The 21,033-nt window shown below is 46.4% G+C and overlaps 1 protein-coding gene across 7 annotated transcripts in view; it reads right to left on the bottom strand.

Annotated features, from left to right (window-relative positions):
- The window catches only part of MYO7B (myosin VIIB), an 86,293-nt gene that overhangs the window by 21,249 nt on the left and 44,011 nt on the right, over positions 1–21,033 (bottom strand). For all 7 annotated transcript variants that reach the window (XM_077861246.1, XM_077861243.1, XM_077861247.1 and 4 more), the window contains 11 exons: positions 20,422–20,559; positions 18,493–18,645; positions 17,718–17,816; positions 16,494–16,588; positions 9,766–9,850; positions 8,068–8,286; positions 6,790–6,960; positions 5,803–6,012; positions 5,502–5,669; positions 2,192–2,269; positions 1,910–2,037 (listed from right to left, as the gene is read on the bottom strand). In XM_077861246.1, coding sequence (XP_077717372.1) covers positions 1,910–2,037; positions 2,192–2,269; positions 5,502–5,669; positions 5,803–6,012; positions 6,790–6,960; positions 8,068–8,286; positions 9,766–9,850; positions 16,494–16,588; positions 17,718–17,816; positions 18,493–18,645; positions 20,422–20,559 — 1,544 coding nt within the window. The remainder of the gene's footprint in view (positions 1–1,909; positions 2,038–2,191; positions 2,270–5,501; positions 5,670–5,802; positions 6,013–6,789; positions 6,961–8,067; positions 8,287–9,765; positions 9,851–16,493; positions 16,589–17,717; positions 17,817–18,492; positions 18,646–20,421; positions 20,560–21,033) is intronic.

The following is a 21,033-nucleotide window of genomic DNA, read 5'->3' on the forward strand; positions in this document are numbered from 1 at the left end:
CATAGCGCATCTCATTTGGACACAATTTATACATGCCTGCCATATTAGAGCATATGGTGGCCAGGGAGGATTAACCATGAGAGAACTACCAACAGAACTAAGTTAGAAGACTTGCTGGGTTGGAGTCATACAGGTAGCTAAACCCTATAGCCTTATTTACTTGAACAACCAGAGGACATAGTTTGGGTACCCAAACCCAGCAGTTGAAAGTGAGAAGGGAAATCCCAGAATGAAGATAACCAGAGAGAGACACCTGGGTGGCTCAGTGGTTGAGCATCTGCGTTTGGCTCAGGGTGTGATCCTGGAGTCCCGAGATTGAGTCCCACATTGGGCTTCCTGCATGGAGCCTGTTTCTCTCTCTGCCTATGTCTCTGCCTCTTTCTCTGTGTCTCCCATGAACAAATAAATAAAATCTTTAAACAAACAAACAAATGAAAAAGAAGATAACCAGGGAAGAAGAGTTCTCAATTTTGCATATAAAATCTTCCTAAGTCTCTGGCTGGCCCCTGATCAACACATGTGTGGGGCAGACTCCAGGAATCCCAGCAAAGGCTAAAATAACTGACCATGGATTCCATTTGCTGCTCACTACAGGAAGTCAGAGTTTGAATCTAGCCAAGTTAATGACCTGCCAAAACAAAAGTCAACACTCTTTGAAAGAATATAACAGATTCCAGAGTCTTTAAACATGTCATCCTCAGTGTCTAGGATGCAACCCAAAAGTAATATATTTATAAGGAAGCAACAGCCTAGTACTAGACATGTGAGGAAACAGAAAAACATGACCATTCTCCAGGGGAAAGGCAGTCAATGGGATCTGACCCCAAGATGACTCAGATACTGGATTTAGCAGAAAAGATGTTAAAACTATCATCACTGCTGAAGGGACACACAAGGGACACTATGCTCATAGTGAATAGGAAATCTCGGCAGAGAAATAGAAACTATAAAAAGAACCAAGTATAAACTCTAGAATTAAAAAATATAACTTCTGGGATCCCTGGGTGGCGCAGCGGTTTGGCGCCTGCCTTTGGCCCAGGGCGCGATCCTGGAGACCCGGGATCGAATCCCACGTCGGGCTTCCGATGCATGGAGCCTGCTTCTCTCTCTGCCTGTGTCTCTGCCCTCCTCTCTCTCTCTGTGACTATCATGAATAAATAAGTAAAATCTTTAAAAAAAAAAAAAATATAACTTCTGAAAGTTAAAAACAAAAACAAAAACAAACTGTTACGTGGGTATAACAGCAGACTGGCACAGACAAGAGAAAGATCAGTTAATCTGAAGATGGATCAATAGCAATTATCCAGTCAAAAGAACAGAGAGGAAAGAAAAAAAAGAGGAACAGACTTGTAGAGACCTAAGAAATGATATCAAAGGGTCTTACATATGTTTAATTAGAATTCAAAGGGAGGGAGAGAGAGAATGAAATAGAAAAAAATCTTTGAAAAATTAATGGGCAAAATTTCCCAAATTTGGTAAAAAATAATAACCCAAAATATATGAGCCTCTAAATATAGTAGTCTGTCTCTGAAAGCAGTATACAGATTTCTTAAAATTTATATGAAAAGATAATTCCTGTAGAGCAATACATACGTAATATAAAAGAGGAAGTTGCTTACTTACAGGATCCTGCATTAAAGTCTATTATAAAATTTATCATTACCCCATGATAAATATATTCCCCCAAACTCACTTTTACCCCTGGGTTTTAACATAGAACAAGTAGAGAACTCTTAATGGTTATAATATCTACTGTACTCAGACCCAGGCTGTGGGCACCAGGACAGGGAGCAGGGAGAGGACAGGGTGTCTTAGGGAGCAGGCAGAGGAGAAGGCTATGGCCCTGGGCTGAGAGCCAGTTAGGGGGTCCGATGTTCTAGGTGGGGCTAAGGTGGGAATGGGGACTGACCTGAGGTTAGGCCGCAGGATAGCATAGCCCACAATGAAGTGTACCTTCTCCAGGTTGGACATGGGTCGGTCTGAGATGGGGCCATCAGGCTCAAATGCCTCCTCTCCAATATTCAGCTGGCTGGTTACCTTGAAACACAAAGGAGGTGGTCAGGACAGCTGTGATTCTCCTCATTTGCAGAGGAGGAAACCAGGCGCAAGGAGGGAAGCAAAAGCTTGGGCTCCCGTGGCAGGCCAATAGCAGGGCTGGAAGCAGACTAAGGCCCCCTTACCCTAGGCTCACCTGGCTTGTGATCTTGGAGGACCGCTTTAGCTTCATGGAGGAGATGTCCTTGCTCCCTCTGTCTCTGCGGCTGGACTTCTGTGGATGGAGACAGTTCCTGAGGGAAGGCGTGCCAGGCCAGCTGCTGCTCCAGAGGCTGCTGCTGACCCGACAGCCACCTAGGCAGAGCCAGTGTCCACCTCTCCCAGCCATTTCCTGGCCTGATTTACAATGCTGAGTGCAACCCTGCATCTCGGCTGAGCTTTGCAACACTCACAGATGCACATCCTCCTCCTCACTTCTGGGTCAGGAAACAGAGGCAAGGGGAGGTGAGAGAACCACTCACATAACCAGCCCTCAGGGAGGCCTCAGGACCATTCTGATTCCAAAGCCTGTACCTCTTGCCAGTAAAGTCCTTCAGGGTAGGGCCGGGTCTGGGCCCAGGACAACCCTGGGCCATGGTCATTCTCAGTGAAAATTTCATGGATGATTTGGAATACTTTCTGCCCACTGCAAGATGGGAGCTCTGCCAGAGGATCAGAAGAATCTAGGCTTCCAGGCCTGGGCTGGGTGGGGTGGGGCTTGTCTCCAGCTATTAGGATGGGTTAGTCTCCTTAGGCAGGAGTCCCACCTTGTCCTAAGGGTATCATGAGAAGTTGCTGCCAAAATTAGAGCTCAATGTGAGTTTGGGCTTGGGTTTGGATCAGTGGGGTTGGGGGTTGGGGTCAAACCGGTTTGCCACACAGGGATGGAATGCAAAACACACTAGCTGGCAGGCGAGGGTGAGCAAGGTCGGCTAGGCTCATTGCTCCTGTGGGAGGCACACAGCAGGTGCTTAATAAATGTACATACGAAGAAAAACTTGAGTTGTCACTTCTGGGAAGCCAGTCCTGCTTCTCCCTGTCCTCACCCTCCAGAGGTGCAGAGTGGCCAGACCACCATCCAGGGTCCCTTCCCTGAGTGGCCCCCAGTGATCAGTGCCCCCCTGGCATTCCCACCCACCATGGTATGTGACTTAGGAGACTAGGCATTGCTGCTTCCTCTCTTAGCTCACTTCGTCTGAGGAAGTCATATGCTGAGGAAGCATAGATGCTTCTAGAGATCCGGGGTCAGGGCTTAACTTGGACAACTTCCCACGTTAGTCCTGCACCAGGTCTGGCCAAGGGATCTCAAGCTGCAGGCCCCTTGGATTTCTATGCAGTTAGTTTGCACACAGGACCCTGCAGGTGTCTAAGTGGAGTCCCAGATACTGGATGTATGGGGTGGTGTGCTGTGATTTATAGTAAGAAATATATATGTATATTTGGTCTTCATCCCAATTCCTGGCGGAGAGGTCTGTAAACCCTTGGAATTTCCTGCAACAAAGGTGTCTTTTGTTATACTAATGAGGTGACTTTGAGAACTGCCTGAGGATTGTCAGTGGGACCCACCCCATGATTGGGGGATTGGAACTTTCAATCCCCTCCCTCCCACCTCCAGGGAGTAGAGAGGGGCTGGAGATTGAGTTGGATCACCAAGGGCCAAAGATCTATTCTTCTGTCTAAGTAATGAAGCCTCACTAAAAACCCAAAGTAGGGGGATCCCTGGGTGGCTCAGCGGTTCAGTGCCTGCCTTTAGCCCAGGGGCATGATCCTGGGGTCCTGGGATTGAGTCCCATATTGGGCTCCGGGCATGGAGCCTGCTCTTCCCTCTGCCTGTGTCTCTGCCTCTCTCTCTCTCTCTCTCTCTCTTATGAATAAATAAATTAACAAAAATCTTTAAAAACCCGAAGGACATTAGAAACTAGAAACAGTAGAAAAAAATACCCACTATTTGCCTCAATGTGGAGGGACCTGGAGGACATTATGCTGAGTGAAATAAGTCAATCGGAAAAGGACAAACATATGGTCTCATTCATTTGGGGAATATAAAAATTAGTGAAAGGGAATAAAGGGAAAGGAGAGAAAATGAGTGAAAATATCAGTGAGGGTGACAAAACATGAGAGACTCCTAACTCTGGGAAACGAACAAGGGATAGTGGAAGGGGAGGTGGGCAGGGGGGTGGGGGTGACTGGGTGACGGGCACTGAGGGGGCACTTGGTGGGATGAGCACTGGGTGTTATGCTATATGTTGGCAAATTGAACTCCAAAAAAAAAAAAAAAAACAAAAAAACACAAACCCAAAGGACAGAGTTTGGAGAGCTTTGGGAAATTTGGGGAGAATGGCACCCTGGGAAAAGGCACGCAAGCTCCACTGTCCTTTCCCCAAACCTTGCTCAATGCATCTTTTCCGTCTGGCTGTTCTTGGGTTGCATCCTTTTATAATAAACTGGTCATCTAGCAAAGTGTTTCCCTGAGTATATCTGTTTTCCCCAAGGTATTTGGGCCAAGATTTGAAAACTCAGGACATTTAGACACATATGTTTGGGTACCTGTTTTTAAATAAACCAAATATTTCCTTATTAAAAAAAAGTGTTCCCTGACTTCTGTGAGTTGCTCTAGCAAATTAGTCAAATCCAAGTAGGGGGTCACAGGAACCCCTGATTTGTAGCCTGTTGGTCAGAAGCACAGATGACAGCTTGGACTTGTGACTGGTGTCTAAAGTGGGGGGTGGTCTCATAGGACTGAACCCTTACTCTGGGATCTGACACTGCCCCCAGGTAGACACTGTCACAGTTGAGAGGCATGGGAGCACACCCAGCTGGTGTTGGAGAATTGCTTAGGGTGGGGAAAACCCCCACCCATTGGCATTAGTGTCCAATTATAGGTTGTCCTGGGGCTCCTCCTGCTGGACGGTCCCAGTGTGGAATTCCTTTGAACTATTCTTGGTTAGTTCCATTAAGATTACATCATGGAATTGAGGCCTTAGGAAGGACTTCGGACCCAAAGTAGATATGAATAAACCTTCCATCAGAGGGCAGGCCAGACCACAGGTCAAGAACTTGGTCCTTGAATTCAGTAGAATGGTTAGAAGCCCAGCTCTGGGCACTTCACTTCTCGATTTCTTGCCATATAATGAGTAAATTTAATAATCCCTTCTTCATAGGATTGGCTCCCCTAGAAATTAGCCGACGAGGAATAACCGGCGCTCGGCACGCTGTCTGCCAGCCGCAACACCAATTGCCACGTTCACGTTCTGTGCATTTGAATTGTGTTCAAGTCACGCCGAAGACCCAGAGCCTAGGAGACTTTCCAGTACTGACTGCGTGGCCCAGAGCCCCGGGGGACGCCTGGCTCTCGGATTCCTGGGCTCAAGCCAGAGGCTCCGTGGCTGACCCTCACCCCAGTCTTGTCACCCTTTTGGTCGGGAGGCCCCCCGGGCGCTGCCCCTCCGCCGCCCCCCGGCACGCACCTGTGTGGACCCGCAGTGCGGTGGGGACCGGGTGCCGCCCTCCCTGCCCAGGCTGTCACGGATCTGCCGCGTCACGGAGCCGCCGGGCGGGCCATTCCTGGCAAAAAGCACTGGCTCTGGAAGGTCACCCATGAATCTCAGAATGATGTTCCACACGGCCAGGGCGGCCTGCGGAGACGGAGACGGAGACGGGGGCTCAGCTGGACCAGGGCTAGCAGTCCCTTCCCTTCCTCAGTACCTCTGAACCCGGGCGGGGGGGGAGGGGGGGTCCAGCCACAAGAATCAGAGGACCCCGGGGTACCGAGCAGTCAGCATCTTCCTCATGGTAGAGCAGTGGGTATCGGAGGGGCCGCCGGATGTGCGTGTGGCTGGCCGATTTCTGGAAGTAGGTGGCAGCAAACTTGGGGAAGGTGTACTCGGCCAGCCCGTCCACATCGTCCTCAGACTCCTCCACCAGGGGGACCGTGTCCAGGTCAACCTCGGGCAGCTTCTGGCTCTTTGCTTCCAGGTCCTGGGTGCCAGTGAGAGGGAGGGTCAGGGTCAGCTAGCTGGCAGGGTGTGCATCTCTGGGGGCCAGGGAGCCCCAAGACAGGTCTGTCTGGGTGCAGTATGGAGCACGCCCCCCTCTGTCTGAGACCTCTTCCACCACCTCACACCCTCCATGGGCCCTGGTGGGCTTCTCCTCCTGCAGAACTGGTCTCAGCTGCCCCGACTACACAGCCTGGTGTGTGTGCTTGTGTGTGTGTATACATGCTTAGGGGAATGGCATAAGCACTTGGGGGTGGGGGTGCCTAGATCACTGGGTCTCGGGGCCCAGAGTGAGAGCCCTAGGGACTGGCTCCCCTCCTGCCCCTGCTCCTGCCCTCCTGTCCTGCCTTCCTCTCCCTGCACCCCCACCTCCCACAGTGCTCATTAGTTCTTCGGTTCATCAGCCCCCACATCACATTCTGCAGAGCAGCGGCTGCAGAGTGCTCTGTGAGAGGGGGTCAAGTACAGGGTGGGAAATGCTGCCTGGTTGGAAGCCCCAAAGCATTTGTATGTTAAAGGTTCTAGCAAGTCTCATAAGTCATAAACCTGCTTAACTTGAGAGGATTTGGCCACAGAAACTCACACTCCCCTTTTCTTTGTTTGCTCACCCAGGACTGCAGCACACACTTGACCACCCATTCTGCCAGCCTCCACCCTACCCCAGCCTAGCCTTGGCTTCTCGGGGAGCCTCCAGGCTGACTGAGTGGGGACCTCCCATCCCCTGCCAGACGAGACCCCTCAATAACAGGGCCCATCTTACCTCAAAGCGCCATGGAGCCTGGCCCTCCTGCCCACCAATCATGGAAGGGAGGAAGCCAAACACTTGCTCCACCATCTCCGTGTCAGTGATGGTATCGTAGATTGACTTACGCTTCCTGGTGGGGAGAATACTTTGGCTCTTCTGCCCTTCAGCTGGGATGACCAGAGGCCCCTGTGCACATACCCCATGGAGGAAAGGTTACCACAGGCCCAGTGGAGGCAAGCACCTCACAGAACCCAGCTAAACCTCCCCCCGATGTCATTTGTTCAAATCAATAAGATTTCTTCTAAAATCCTAGAATAGCTAGTGTGACTAGGGATCAAGCACCCTGGGCTTTTCATTTCCCACGGAGAATCAAAGATTCAGAGAAGGGAGGCTGCCTGTGTGTCCTCACTGTGACATGATCCCTGAGCTACTGCCTCAAGCCCCAGGGGCTCCCAGAACCTAGCTGCCCACCTGGCCCCTTTACTTAAAGCACAGCAAAGCTCCACCAGGATGGGCCCCTGGGCCATGCTAACTAGCGCACAGGTGAGGCTGATCTGTGGCCCGTCTGGGGCTACTTGGGAGCAGAGGCATGTCTGTGGGTCTATTGTCTTACTTGCCCTGGCCACTGTACTAGTAATGGGCTCAGCAGACCCAATTTTTCATCTCTAGAGCAGGCTCAGACTTCATCCTAGCCTTTTCCTTATCACAGTTGCCAAATGAGTGAGTTCTGAAGAAAGAGGTTGAGTCTTGGGTGCCCCCTGTAGGAAAGGGGATCACAAGGGTGAAATTTCAAAATGCAGGGATGTACACCCTGCACCGCTCCCCTGCTCCCTGCCCATCAGCCTCTCTTGCCCAGAGACTCAAAGGCTTCTCTTGGAATTTCCCTGCCCCAGAAGTGTCGTGCCTTGGCCCACTCACAGGGGCCCTTCGTCTCCTCCACAGAGCTGTGGTCTCCCATAGCTCATCTGGCCCTGATTTCCTCCATCGTTCAGGGATGGACCAGTCCTGCCAAGTGTCCCCAAGACTAAGAGAAGGGGATCAAGAAGCTCAATTTCCAGGTTCCAGGTATAAGACCATCCTGGTGACATGATGCGTCTTCTATGTTACATCCTCCATGCTCCTGGGGGCGACCTAGGTGTCCCAGAGCATATAAGGACATGCTGCAGTAATAACTTTGGACACAGAGGGGATGGGAGTATCTGGTGAGAGCTCTATGTTGCTGCTCATCCCTCCTGTCTGCCTTCCTGCTATGGGCCCCAGTCAGCCCTCACTGCTGAGGAGGGCTACACCTACATTGGCTTTCTGCTGCTGGAAGTTCCGCCGCGCAGCCATGCCCCTGGCATGTGCCTGTATGACCACCACTGCCCTTCTCTTGGCCTGGACTTGCTGGCGCACAAGGTAGCCCCTGCAGAGTGCCTGCAGCTGGACCATCCTCTGCCGCATGGTCTGGTACTGCTTTGCTAGCCACTGGCTCCGGGCAATGGCCTGCAGGCGCTCAAAACCCAAGAGGATCTGTGGAGGCAAAAGGGACAGACTCTCAAAAGGACGCCTGGGCCCAGCAAGGCAAAGAGCATAGAGAAGGCCTTCCCAAACGGACAGAGAGAGAGGCAAGTCATACACCCCAGGAGACCTTGCAAATTAGCTTTACAGTGAATCTACTTTTTGGCAAAGAGATAATGCTAAAATGTTATGCATCTACAAGCATGAGCATGTTAAGTGAGTTATTACTCGCAAAGCGCTTAGAACAGTCCTTGGCATGCAAGTAAGTGCTAAATAAGTATTATTAAATGGCATAATCAATAAAGTGGCCAGATTAGAGAATTGGTTTGGATGTCACATGGGTGATGGGATTCCAGAGGCCTTGCTTGTCACACCTAAAGCCCAGTCCAGGTAAACCATCAGAAGCTAGTGCACCTGTGTGGAGGCCTGTGGCTTGCTTCATGAAGCTAATTTCTGGGATCTTTAAAATAAAGAGGAAATAATAAATCCACTTCTATGCTGCAAACATGCTTTGGTGCACAGCGATTCCTGAGCCCCTGGATGAGTCTTGGCTTCTCAATGACCAATCCAATGGGTGCCGGGTGTGTGGGGTCATGTTTCATCTTACAAGCCTAGAGGTTATATAGATCTGCATTCAAACCCCAGCTCTACTGCTTACTAGTTGTGTGCTCCTGGGAAAATTATTTAATCTCTCAATACCTCAGCTTCTTGACATGTGGGGTTGGTTTAATAATAAATAAAATGATGTATGCAAAGCAAGGCTTCTAAGTAGCCTTTCCATCCATGTCAGCTGCCATTACATCCTTGTGAGCACAGCACATAGACAAATTTCAAAATGCAAAGATGTGCATCTTGTTTCTGCTCCCCTGTTCCCTGCCTTTCAGCCTCTCCTGTCCAGACTCTCAAAGGCTCCTCTTGCCTCCAAAGCATCATTCCACAGCCCAGTAACCAGAGGCCTTCACTCTCTTCCACAGAACTGTAGCCTTTCAGAGCTCATCTGGTCCTGGTTTCCTGAGCCTGGTTTCCTGGCCCTGGTTTGCATGTTCCCACCACAGTCACGTCCATGACAAAGGAAAGCAGTCAAGTGAGGCCCAATAGGGTGTGGTTAAGTTTGTTCTAGTTCATTCATTGAATATACACTCATTAACAGTGCCTGTGGTTAAGAAAAAAATTAGAAAGCAGAGCTTGAAACAGAGATTAATCCATCAACCCACTTTGTTGCTTGCAAATTGAGAAGACAATCATTATGTGATTTCAGAGCAGGACATCTCATCCTAGCTCTAGAGACGTCCAAACTTCTGCAAGAGATCACTCTGAAGCCCACAGACCATGTCACCTTAGATGATCTAAACAGAGAGTATGTAGAATGCTGAGGGCTGGTCATTTGAGGCCTGTTATAGTGAGTTAGTGATCTGATCCTTCCTGCCTGAGTTCTCATGTTCACATGAACAAGTTTTCAGTTGGAGTAGTCTCCCTAGTGAGTCCTCTCACCTGCTTGAAGTTCCGCTTGTTGTAGTAGCCTCTCCACCTGGCCTGGAGGGTCACAGCGGCCCGCCTCTGTCTCAAGAACTCCTTCCTAGAAGAGGAAATGCAAGTCTGAATGTGTAACAACCTTAGACATTTCAAAGTCTTGGGTGGGGGGGCGGGATGATTTGAAGGGAAGAGGGATAATGAAGTGTTGGGGAAAATGAATACATACATTATTTCTTTCCCAGAAGGCTTTATAAGCCAAAGACACACATGTTAAGAACTTAAATCTACTGCCAACTACACAAATCTGTGAATTAGGACAGTCCAATTTTTAGAGCAATCAGATAATTTTTCCTCACTCCTTCCAAAGATCTATGAAGGGATAAAGCTCATTTCCAACTTTTTACTCTTTGTCAGGTTTTTCCTGATCCTCTGACCAGTAGCCCAGGTGTCTTCTGGGAACCAGGTCAGAAATCCTAGGACCAGGGTGCCTCTCTGGAGGCAGGTCAAGGCAGGAGGGCAGCCCCTGAAGTTCCACCAGACTGCTCCCCTCTGCATGGTGGAAAGTGGCCTAAATACAGAGGGGTAACCTAAAACATGGCTCCTGGTGAAGTGAGCTTGGTGCATATAGATGTACATTTATCTCACACTTACCTGAGTTTCCTTATCATTTCTAATAATTTTTCAGGAATTTTTTTTTAGGTTTAGGACAGTAGATCTCAACCATGTTAAAAATGATCTGGGGAAGGCACCTGGGTAGCTCAGTGGTTGAGCATCTGCCTTTGGCTCAGGTAGTGATCCTGGGTCCTGGGATAGAGTCCTGCACCAGGCTCCCCACAGGGAGTCTGCTTTTCCTTCTGCCTGTATCTCTACCTCTCTCATGAATAAATAAATAATAAAATATTTTTTAAAAAATAAAAATGATCTGGAGAATGTCAATATTTATTGATGTCCAGGTCCTACCCAGTCTGATTAAGGATTAAGTCAGAATCTTGGCTAATGGGTCTGGAGAATATCTATCTATCTATCTATCTATCTATCTATCTATCTAATATTTTGTGGTATATGTATACACACATAGTATAAATATCTCCCCAGTTGATTCTAATACAAGGCTGAAGTAAGTAATTATCTAAAATAGAGATAATCTGTTTCCTTTCTAATACTTATACCAGTGGTTCTTATATGGGGGTGATTCTCCCCACTCCCCAATTTGGCAATGTCTAGAGACATTTTGGGTTACTATGACTATGGGATGGGGGAGGAGGGTGCTACTGGTATGTTATGAGTAGAGGCCAGGGATGCTACTAAACATCCCATAAAGCCCAGGACAGCTCCTCACAACAAAGATTTATCTAATCCAAAATGTTAACAGAGGTGAAGTTGAGAAACTCTAGTTTCTATCTTTTCTTTAATATTTGTATCTAATTTTATTGTCCAGAAGAACAAGAACACTATCAATTATCATTGATGATCACTTCTGGGAAGATATAGTAGACATACTTTTCCCCATTACTCCTGCTAACTACAACTAAAAACCTTGTACATTTATATAAAACAAATATAAGAAGACTCTGAAATGTGGAGAGAAGGCAGGCCAGTTAGAGATCTCAGATCCAAGGAGTAACGGTGGTAACTCCTCTGGCTTTTCTTTTTACCTCATATTCCCCAGACTAGAAGCTAAAGAATGAGAAAAAACAAGCAACATGTGCCAACACTGACAGAAATGTTATCCATTATGAAAATGCTTCAATGAACAATTATAAACACCCTTGAAACAAATGACAAAACACAAAGTCTCACTAAGGAAGTAAAAGACATAAAGTAGAACAAAATGGAGTGGAAAAATACAATAACTAAAAAACAAAAACAAAAACAAAACCTCCATGGATGGGCTTGGCAACAGAGGGAAAGAAGAGAGTAAAGAGTCAATGAGCTTGAAGACAGAACAGTAGAAATCACCCAGTCCGAAAAGCAGAGAGAAAAGAGACCAAAACAAAGTGAACAGAGTTTCAGACCAGTGGGACTATATCTATTTTTGTTGTTGTTGTTGTTATTGGAGTCTTAGAAAGAAAGGGAAAAAAGGCAGTGCTGAAAAAGCATTACAAGGAATAATGGCTGAAAGCTTATAAATGTAGCAAAAGATATAAACATAGAGAGTCAGGATACTGAGCAAACTTCAAACAGGATAGAGTCAACTAAATCATATCAAGATACATCATGGTCACACTTCTGAAAACTGAAGGCAAAAAATCTTGAAAGTAACAAGATAGAAACCACACATTTCTTTTTTTTTTATTTTTTTATTTTTTTTATTTATTATAGTCACACACACAGAGAGAGAGAGGTAGAGACACAGGCAGAGGGAGAAGCAGGCTCCATGCACCGGGAGCCCGACGTGGGATTCGATCCCGGGTCTCCAGGATCGCGCCCTGGGCCAAAGGCAGGCGCCAAACCGCTGTGCCACCCAGGGATCCCGAAACCACACATTTCTTATCAGACACCATGAAGCCCAGGAGCAAGTGGCACAATTATTTTCCAAGGATTGAGAGAAAAGAGCTGTTATACCAGAATTTATGTTAGTGAAAATATCTTTCAGAAACAAAGAAGAAACCAAGACATCATCAGATGAAGGAAAACTAAAAGCACTAAGAGGATTGCCAGTAAACCTATCCTAAAAAAATGACTAAAGGAAGTTCTTCAAAGAAAAAGGAAATGTTAAAAGAAACCTTGGAATGTCAGGAAGAAAAAAAGAAATAGTAAGCAACAATATAGGCAAATACAATAGGCTTTCCTCTCCTTTTGAGTTTTCTAAATTATTTTTGATGATTAAAGCAAAATTTGTAACTCTGTCTGATGTGATTCTAGATGTGTGTAAAGGAAACATTTAAGGAAAATTATATTACAAATGGGAGAAGGTAAATGGACATAAAGGGAGATAAAGTTTCTATGCTTCTCAAAGTGGTAAAATGATGTCACTGGTAGACTGTCATAATTTGTGTATATTTCATGTAATAATAGAGCAACCACTAAAAAAAAGCTATTAAAAGAAATACACTCTCAAACACTCTAAATAAATAAAAATGGAATTTAAAAAATATTTAGGTAATCCACAGTAAGGCAGGAAAAAGAAAACAGAGAACAAACAGAAACAAAAACTAAAATAGCAAACTCAAGGTCTAACATATAAATAATTACATTAAGTATAAAAAGCTTAGCTACATCAACTGAAAGACAGAGATTGGCTTAATAGATTTAAAAACATGACTGTCTATGGGAAACTCAGTTGAAATACATGTTGAAAGTAAAAGACTGAAAGATATATGTCATACAAATAGTAACCAAAATAAAACAAGACTGGCTGTATTATTCTCAGATAAAGTAGACTTCAGAGCAAAGAAAATAACCAGATACAAAGGGGGATATTACATGATGATAAGAGGATAAATCTACTAAGAAGACATAGCAGTCCTAAATGTGTATGTACCAAACAACACAACTGAAAAATATATGAAGCAAAAAATGATAGAACTAAAATGAAAAATGGGAAAATACACAATTATAGTTGGAGACTTCAACACTCCCTCCTCAATAACTGGTAGAACAACCAGGCAACAAATTAGCAAGAATATAAAATTCAATATCACTATCAAAAAATAAGATCTAATTGACACTTTTAGAACATTCCACCAAACAGCAGAATATATATCCTTTTCAAAGACCTTTAGAACATGTAATAAAACAGTCCATATCCTGGGCCATAAGGGAAATATCAGCACGTTAAAAAATTTAACTCAGAGTATGTCTCTGACCACAACGGAATCAAAGTAGAAATCAAGAACAGTATGATAACAGGACAATCTCCAAACACTAAGAAACTTGACAACATACTTCTATTTTTTTTTGACAACATACTTCTAAATAACACATGGACCAAAGAGAAAGTCTCAGAGGAAACTTTTTTTGAAAGTGAACTGAATAAAAATGAAAGAACACTATATCAAAATGTATGAGACACAGCTAAAGTGTGCTGAGGAGATTTGTAGCATTTTACACTAGAATAGAAGAAAAGGTTTAAATTCCATTGTCTAAGTTCCCACCTTAATAATCTAGAAAAATAAGAGTAAAATACACTCAAAACTGGAAGAGGAAAAGAAATAATAGAAAGAGCAGAAATCACTGTAATTGAAAACAGGAAGAAAGAAAAGCAACAGATGAAATCAGAAGATGGTTCTTTGAGAAGGTCAATAAAATTGACAAACCTCTAGCAAAACAGACAAAGAAAAGAGAAATACACGAATTGTCAATATCAGGAATGAAACGGGGTATCATCATAGCTTCTGCAGACATCAAAATGATAATAATAGAATACTATGAATAACTATATACATATAAATTTGACAACTTAGATGAAATGGACCTCAATACTTAAAAAAGCACTAATTACCACAACTCTCTCAAGAAGAAATGTATACTTTAGATTGTCTTTTAACTATTAAGGAATTTTTAAAAAAGATTTTACTTATTTATTCATGAGAGACACAGAGAGGTAGAGATACAGGCAGAGGGAGAAACAGGCTCCATGCAGGAAGCCCGATGTAGGACTCGATCCCAGGACTCCGGGATCAAGCCCTGAGCCAAAGGCAGACGTTCAACCATTGAGCCACCCAGGTGTCCCAAATATTAAGGAATTTATAATTAAGAACTCTCCATAAAGAAGTCTCCAGGCCAACATGGTGTTGTTAATGGAGAATTTTAGCAACATTTAAAGAAGAATTCACATCAGTTCTACACAATCTCTTCTGGAAAATAGAAGAGGAGGAAACACTTCCTAATTCATTTTATGAAGGTAATGTTACTCTGATACCAAAACCAGATAAAGATATTACAAATGAAGAAAAATAAAACTATAGATGTCATAAATATAGATGCAAAAATTCATGACAAAATATTACCAAATAGCATTCAGCAATATATAAAAAGAACTATGCACTATGACTAAGTAGGACTTACTCCAGGCATGCAAAGCTGGTTCAAGATTCAGAAATTGATCAATATAATCCACCATATTAAAAGGCTAAACAAGAAAAAAAAATCACATGATCTTATCAGCTGATGCAAAAAAAAATTTTTTTGACAAAATTCAACACCCGTTTCTGAGAAAAACTCCCAGAAAACTATGAGTATAGGAAATGTCCTCAACTTGATAAAGAACATCTACAAAAACCCTACAGCTAACATTATACTGATTGGTTAAAGACTGAGTGCTTTCCTCTGAGATATGAAACAAAGCAAAGATATCTGCTCTTACCAATCTTATAGTACTGGAAGTTCTGGCCAGTGCAATAAAGCAAGAAAAGTAAATAAATGACATAAAGATTGGAAAGGAGGAAATAAGGCTGTCCCTTTTGCAGATGTGATTGTCTACATAGAAAATTTCAAGAAATCCATAAAAAGTAAGTGGCTTCAGTAAAGTGGCATGAAACAAAGTCAGCACAAACAAATCAATAATATTTTTAGACTAGCCATGAACACATCAATGCCAAAATTAAAAATACAGTACCATTTATAATTTCTCAAAGAAATGCCCCCAATTTAGGTGTAAATCTAACAAAACATGTTCAGAACATGTATAACAAAACTGTAAAACATTGGTGAAGGACATCAAAGAAGATCTAAATAAACAGAATTCATGGATTAGAAAACTTAAGATAGTAGAGATGTCAATTCTCCTCAAATTATGTATAACATAATTATTACCAAAATCCCAGCAAGAATATTTTGTAGATATGGATAAGGTCTTTCCTTAGAAAGGCAAAGGGCCCAGACAGCTAAAAACAATTTTGAAAAAGAAAAAGGTGGGAGGACTCAGTCTACACAAGTCTAAGACTTATATAACTACAGGGAATAAGAGAGTGTGGCAAGGGAACAGACACATAGATCAATGGAACAGAATAGAGAATGCAGAAACAAACCCCCAAATATGCCCACCTGATTTCGACACAGGTGCAAAATCAATTAATTGAAAGAAGGATGGACTTTTCAATGAATGATGCTGTGGCAACATCCACTGGGGAAAATATTTAAAAAGAACTGTAGCCTAAGTCTCACATGCTATACAAGATTTAGCTCAAAATGAAAATGGACCTAAATGTAAACTGTAAAACTACAGAGCCTTCTAGCAAAAAAGATTGGAGAAAACTTTCAGGCAGAGATCTTAGATGTGACACTAAAAGCATGCTCCATGAAAGGAAATTTGATGAACTGGATTCACTCAAAACTAAAAATTTTGCTCTGCAAAGACCCACTTAAGAGGACTTAAAAACTAGGGGCACCTGGGTGGTTCAGTCAGTTAAGTGTCTGCCTTCAGCTCAGGTCATGATTTCAGGATCCTTGGATAGAGCCCCACATCAGGCTCTTTGCTCTGTAGGGAGTCTGCTTCTCTCTCACACTCTCCCTCTGTACTCTCTCTCTCTTTCTCTCAAATAAATAAATAAATAAATAAATAAATAAATAAATAAATAAGAAAACCTACAGACTGGGAGGAGATATTTGCAAACCATACATCCAACAAAGGTCTAGGGTCTAGAATATATAAATAACTCTCACAACTCAACGAAGAATCCGATCAGAAACAGGGTAAACGACACAGACAGATGTTTCACCAAAGAGGATATATACATGTGGCAGATAAGCCCATGAATAGATGTAAGTATGTGGGCTGAGAGGGGTTTGGGCCAGGCCAGCACCTGTATTTGTAGCCTCGCAGTACTCTTTGGATGTTGATTGCTGCCTTGTCCAGGGTCTGGGTCCTCTGTACCTCAAGTAGAGTGTCCTGGTTATCCTGGAACAGAAGACATCCGGTATGTAGCTGCCTCTACTCATCTCCACACCCTACCTGGGGCCAGGGCTCTGTCTCCAGAAACATCTTTCAGACTTTTCCCATATGTGTTCCCAGGAGGCAAGCAGGGGAAGGGGCCTTCAAATTGACCCTGATGTGGCTCAGAGACAGGAGCTGCAACAATACCCCAGTTCCCAATCGAAGAACTTCCCATTTTAGTTCTCTCTTCTTGTTAATTCAATGTGGCAAATTTCATTTCCACTCTGGAGAACCCAAGGAGCGGGCAAAAAGTTTCCCCGAAGCTGTTTTATTTCCCACAATTCATGTGAAATGTCACCCAACTTGTATTATAGACTCATGCTTGTTTCAATAGAAATATGTTTCTTCCAGCCTTTAAGTAGGATTCAAAGTGAGTTGATGAGCCCTATTTGCCCCTGAGCTATGACTTTCTCTGGCCTGCCTTTGTGCTTCACCTGGATCGCTGTTCCCTTGGGCTTGCCATCCTAGTCCCATCCTAGTCCCTACCATCCTTGTAGAACACAAAGCAGCTTGGTGCTTTGGCAAGTGATAAGGAGAGGCAAAGGCTTGGTGCCCTCTCCTACCTCCATCAGCCTCCCATCAAGCAGATGCTGAGCCTCTTCATGTGCCCAGGTGGGCACTGTGGACACAGAAATACACTCGGCCTCTGATGGTGGCCTCAAGGAGCAGCCAGGAATGGGGAGAAGTGGAGGGATGGGCACTCTATTCCTCCCCTCCTTGGCCACCTGATTTCAGACTGTAGCTACTGGCACTGAGGAGGAGGACTATTCTCCGGGATAGTGGAAGCCTACCCTGAGCTGCTTCTTGCTTCTGCCTGGTGGCTCGGAGCAGCTCCTCCTTATCCTCAGGTCTTATCTTAGATTCCCCACTCTGAGAAGCCTCCTGGACTTCTGCAGGCTGGGCTGAGCCCTCCCCACATTCCTCCTGCCTCCCTTCCCCCCAGCATGGCTTTCTACAACAGGGGGCCTCAGAGTGGGGGCCATACCTGAGCAGGCTCCCATGACATTAGCTCTGGGTGGGTGAGGGGAAGCCACCTGGTGGGCATGGGACCAGCCCCAAGGAGGAAATTCAGGCAGCATGTTTGGGGGCTCACCTTCAGGAAAATTTTGGTCTTTCCCACTTTCCATTCTTTGTCCGTCCCCAGCTGCATTTCAGCAATGCGCAGGGTCATCTGGCGAGCCTTGTCTCGAAGCTGCCAAGGAGAAAACAGGAGTGGCTGGGTGGAGTTGGAGCAGCACCCCTTCCCCCAGGTGGGAAGCAGAGGGTCCCTTTCCAGTGCTTTCTGGGATTCAAGTCCTCCTCCTCCTCTGGGTTTCACAGTCAGTGTTGCTCAGCCAGCACACAGGCTCCAGCACTTCCAAACAAGGACTGGGCCCAGGGAGCACCCAGGACCTAGAACCTCGGGGCCACGACGCTGCATGGGCCTGGAGCCTCAGTGTGGCTGTCGGGTACTTGGACAGCCCAAAGTTTAGGATGGTTAAGTGTGTGAGGAAGGATGGGAAGGACCTCCCGCCCCAAATAGCGATCAGCCACACAGCATCTCTCCAGCACCTGCCACAGAAGTCTGTGCTTTCAACCGCAGACACCTCCTAGAACCGACGTACAACCACCAGCCTCGTCCAGGGAGTGTGACCCGGTGCGAACCACCCCTTCCCTCACTGCCAGGGCACCCGGGGAGGCACCCGGGGAGGAGCGGGAGGAAGGGAGGAACGAGGGTCATCTCGAAGCTTGGAGTCCACTCCCTGGAGGGCAGCTAGGGGGGCCCGGGGAACTGGGAGTTGGGGCGCCTGGAGGAGGCAGAGGCTCGGAGGGTGACCACTGCCGCTTCCTAGGGTCCCAGGGTCCTAGGGCCGGTGTGCAACAGGCACCTGCAGGCGAACGGCGCTGGGCAGCAGCACGCCGAACCTCCGCGCGAACTCCTGGAACGTGTACCGGATGGGGAAGCCGGACCTGCGGATGTGCACGGTCTCCATCATCCCCGAGTAACGCAGCTGCCGGAGGCACAGGTCGCGGTCGAAGAGCTGCGGGCAGACGGGAGCCGGGCGCTTCCTGAGCCGCCGCGCGGTGGGCGCTCGGCCTCCTGCACCTGCCCGCGCAGCACAGCTCAACGGGGCTGGCCGAACCTCTCTTTGGAAGAGAGGCATTTGGCCCGAAGTCCCTGAAAAGCCCCAAAAGTGTTTCCGAGGACTTGGAAGTCGGTACCGTACAAACTGTAACGTCCACCAGAGCGCTCAATGCTTCCTTCGTTCTCAGGATATGCAGAGTTATATAAAACGAATAGAAAAGCTATTTGCATATGTCATGCTGAAATATTTCCTCTTGGCCTTGCCTGTGTTGGGCTGGGCGCCCCTGCAGCGCTTCCAGACCATTCTGCCTCCCACAGTCTAAGGGAATGAAGAAATGCGTTTCATACCCAGTGTCAGAAAATATTCTAGCCAACTTACTCTTTCTGCCCCCCCCCCCCCCATCCAGGGACAGCAGGGCCGACAGACAGGAATACAGGCCTGACGCTTTGCCCAGGGATATGGGGTCCCCACCATGGCCTCGGTCTATACTGCTTAGCTTCTGGACAACCTCCCTTCAACCTCCGAGCCGGGGGACTAGGGGCACACCCTCGAATCTGGCAAGCTCACCAGCAGGCAGTTACCCACATGGAAGCACTGAAGGCCACAGAGCCAACTGCTGATGGGGTCCACGGCCCCCCATCAGTTAGTCTGGGCAACTAATTGGCTTCCACTTATTGAGCATTTCCTGTGGGCTCAGTGTTTTTCATTTCATCTTTCCAACAGCCCTGCATGATGGGATACTTAGGTCCAGTTTAAAGAGAGATGGCGGAGGCTCAGCACCACACTCCTGAGTGGCTGAGCCATGTTTAACCCTGAGCCTGCCTGACCCTCAGCCTGCCTCTCAACCACCACGGGACACCCACTGTCTCTGAGAAATGTGCCAGCCAGGGGTGCTAGACAAACAGGAACTTCAGCCTCAGGCCCTGCCCACCTGTACCAGCTCTGCAAGTTGGGGTGGGAAGGTGGCCAGAGGGCCTCTGGAAGCACAGTTATTCTCTAAGAGGTGTCGTGCCTCTAAGGAAGATACATTCAGGATTTCCTGGGCCAGTCCCAATTTCATATAATTTTATTCTATTCAAAAAATATAATCAATTTCATGTAATATTAATTTTTCCCCTTTAAAATTTTTTTGTCATTTTATCTCCTTTTATATGGCATCTTCCAGTTTTGGGGATCCTGTATTTCAGCCTCTGGGTGGGGTTCCCAAGCCCACAGACCCGGGACTCCCGGGCGGACAGCAGGCTCCCACCCCACCCCACGCATAGGCGGATAAAGCCACCCTTCAAAGAGTGCTTGGCCTCAGGTCTTGGTGACCAGCAGCTAGCCGGCCTCTTCCATCCTAGTACTGGTTGTTACCCCTTATTGAGTGGGGTTTACACATGCAAATTTGCCAAAAACATCATGTACAGTCCTTGCTGCCCCCACAGGCAGGCACGATTCTTACTTTACAGAAGAGAAAATCAGCTCAAAGAAGCAAAGCACCTGGCCAAGGGCATACAGCCTGAGACAGGCCTGAGACAACAGAGGTCTGGGTTATACAAAGTCCTGCCAGTCACTGACCTTTGAATGGCCTAGACTGGTCACCTTACTTCAGTGTCCCCATCTGGGGGTAGATAGCCCTAATGCTGACCAGACCCTGCAGAAGGGAGTAGTGTGACCCTAGATGCCATGAGAATCATGTAGTAGATGCCCCCTCCCTCTCCATGCATGCGCCCAGCCTCCCCTCATTACCAGTGGCTTCTTGTACTCATTGGGTTTGATGCAGCGGATAAAGTAGGGCTGGCAGCTGGTCAGGATTTTCATCAGCTGGTCCAGGGACTTCTTGAACTGGCCTGCCAATGTGGAGGGCTGCTTGCTGGAGTCTGCAGACTGCAGGCAGAAGCAGAGGCATAAGTGGGGGGCTGGGGAGCTCAGCCTGGGGCACAGCTGACCCAGATGAGGGTTTCTGCCAAGGTCCCACAGAGAGGCAGGGCTGCACTCATTCAGCCCCTCACTCACTGGCCCACCATAGGTTCTGGTGAGTAAGATGGAGCAAGGTGTCCTGTCTAGAGGTGGGGTCTCCCAAGAGGGGTGTACAAGATGATACACCAGAGTGAGAAAGAATGTGAGAACTGACAACATTCATTTTTTGCCTCTACCCTTCTATGTTTTTAGTTTTTGTATCGGTTTTGTATGTTTTAAAAAATGTTTTACAGTGCACTTTGTATGCATTGTAGTATACGTATATAGTTTTTAAAAAGATGTCTCAAAATTATGTGCAAAATGTCTCAAAATTTGTGCAATGATGATCTTAGGTGATGCTCCTTGATCAAACACTTCCAGGTTAAATGCACCCAAGCAAAG

This window comes from Canis aureus, chromosome 20, assembly GCF_053574225.1.
Source record: "Canis aureus isolate CA01 chromosome 20, VMU_Caureus_v.1.0, whole genome shotgun sequence".
NCBI lineage: Eukaryota > Metazoa > Chordata > Mammalia > Carnivora > Canidae > Canis > Canis aureus.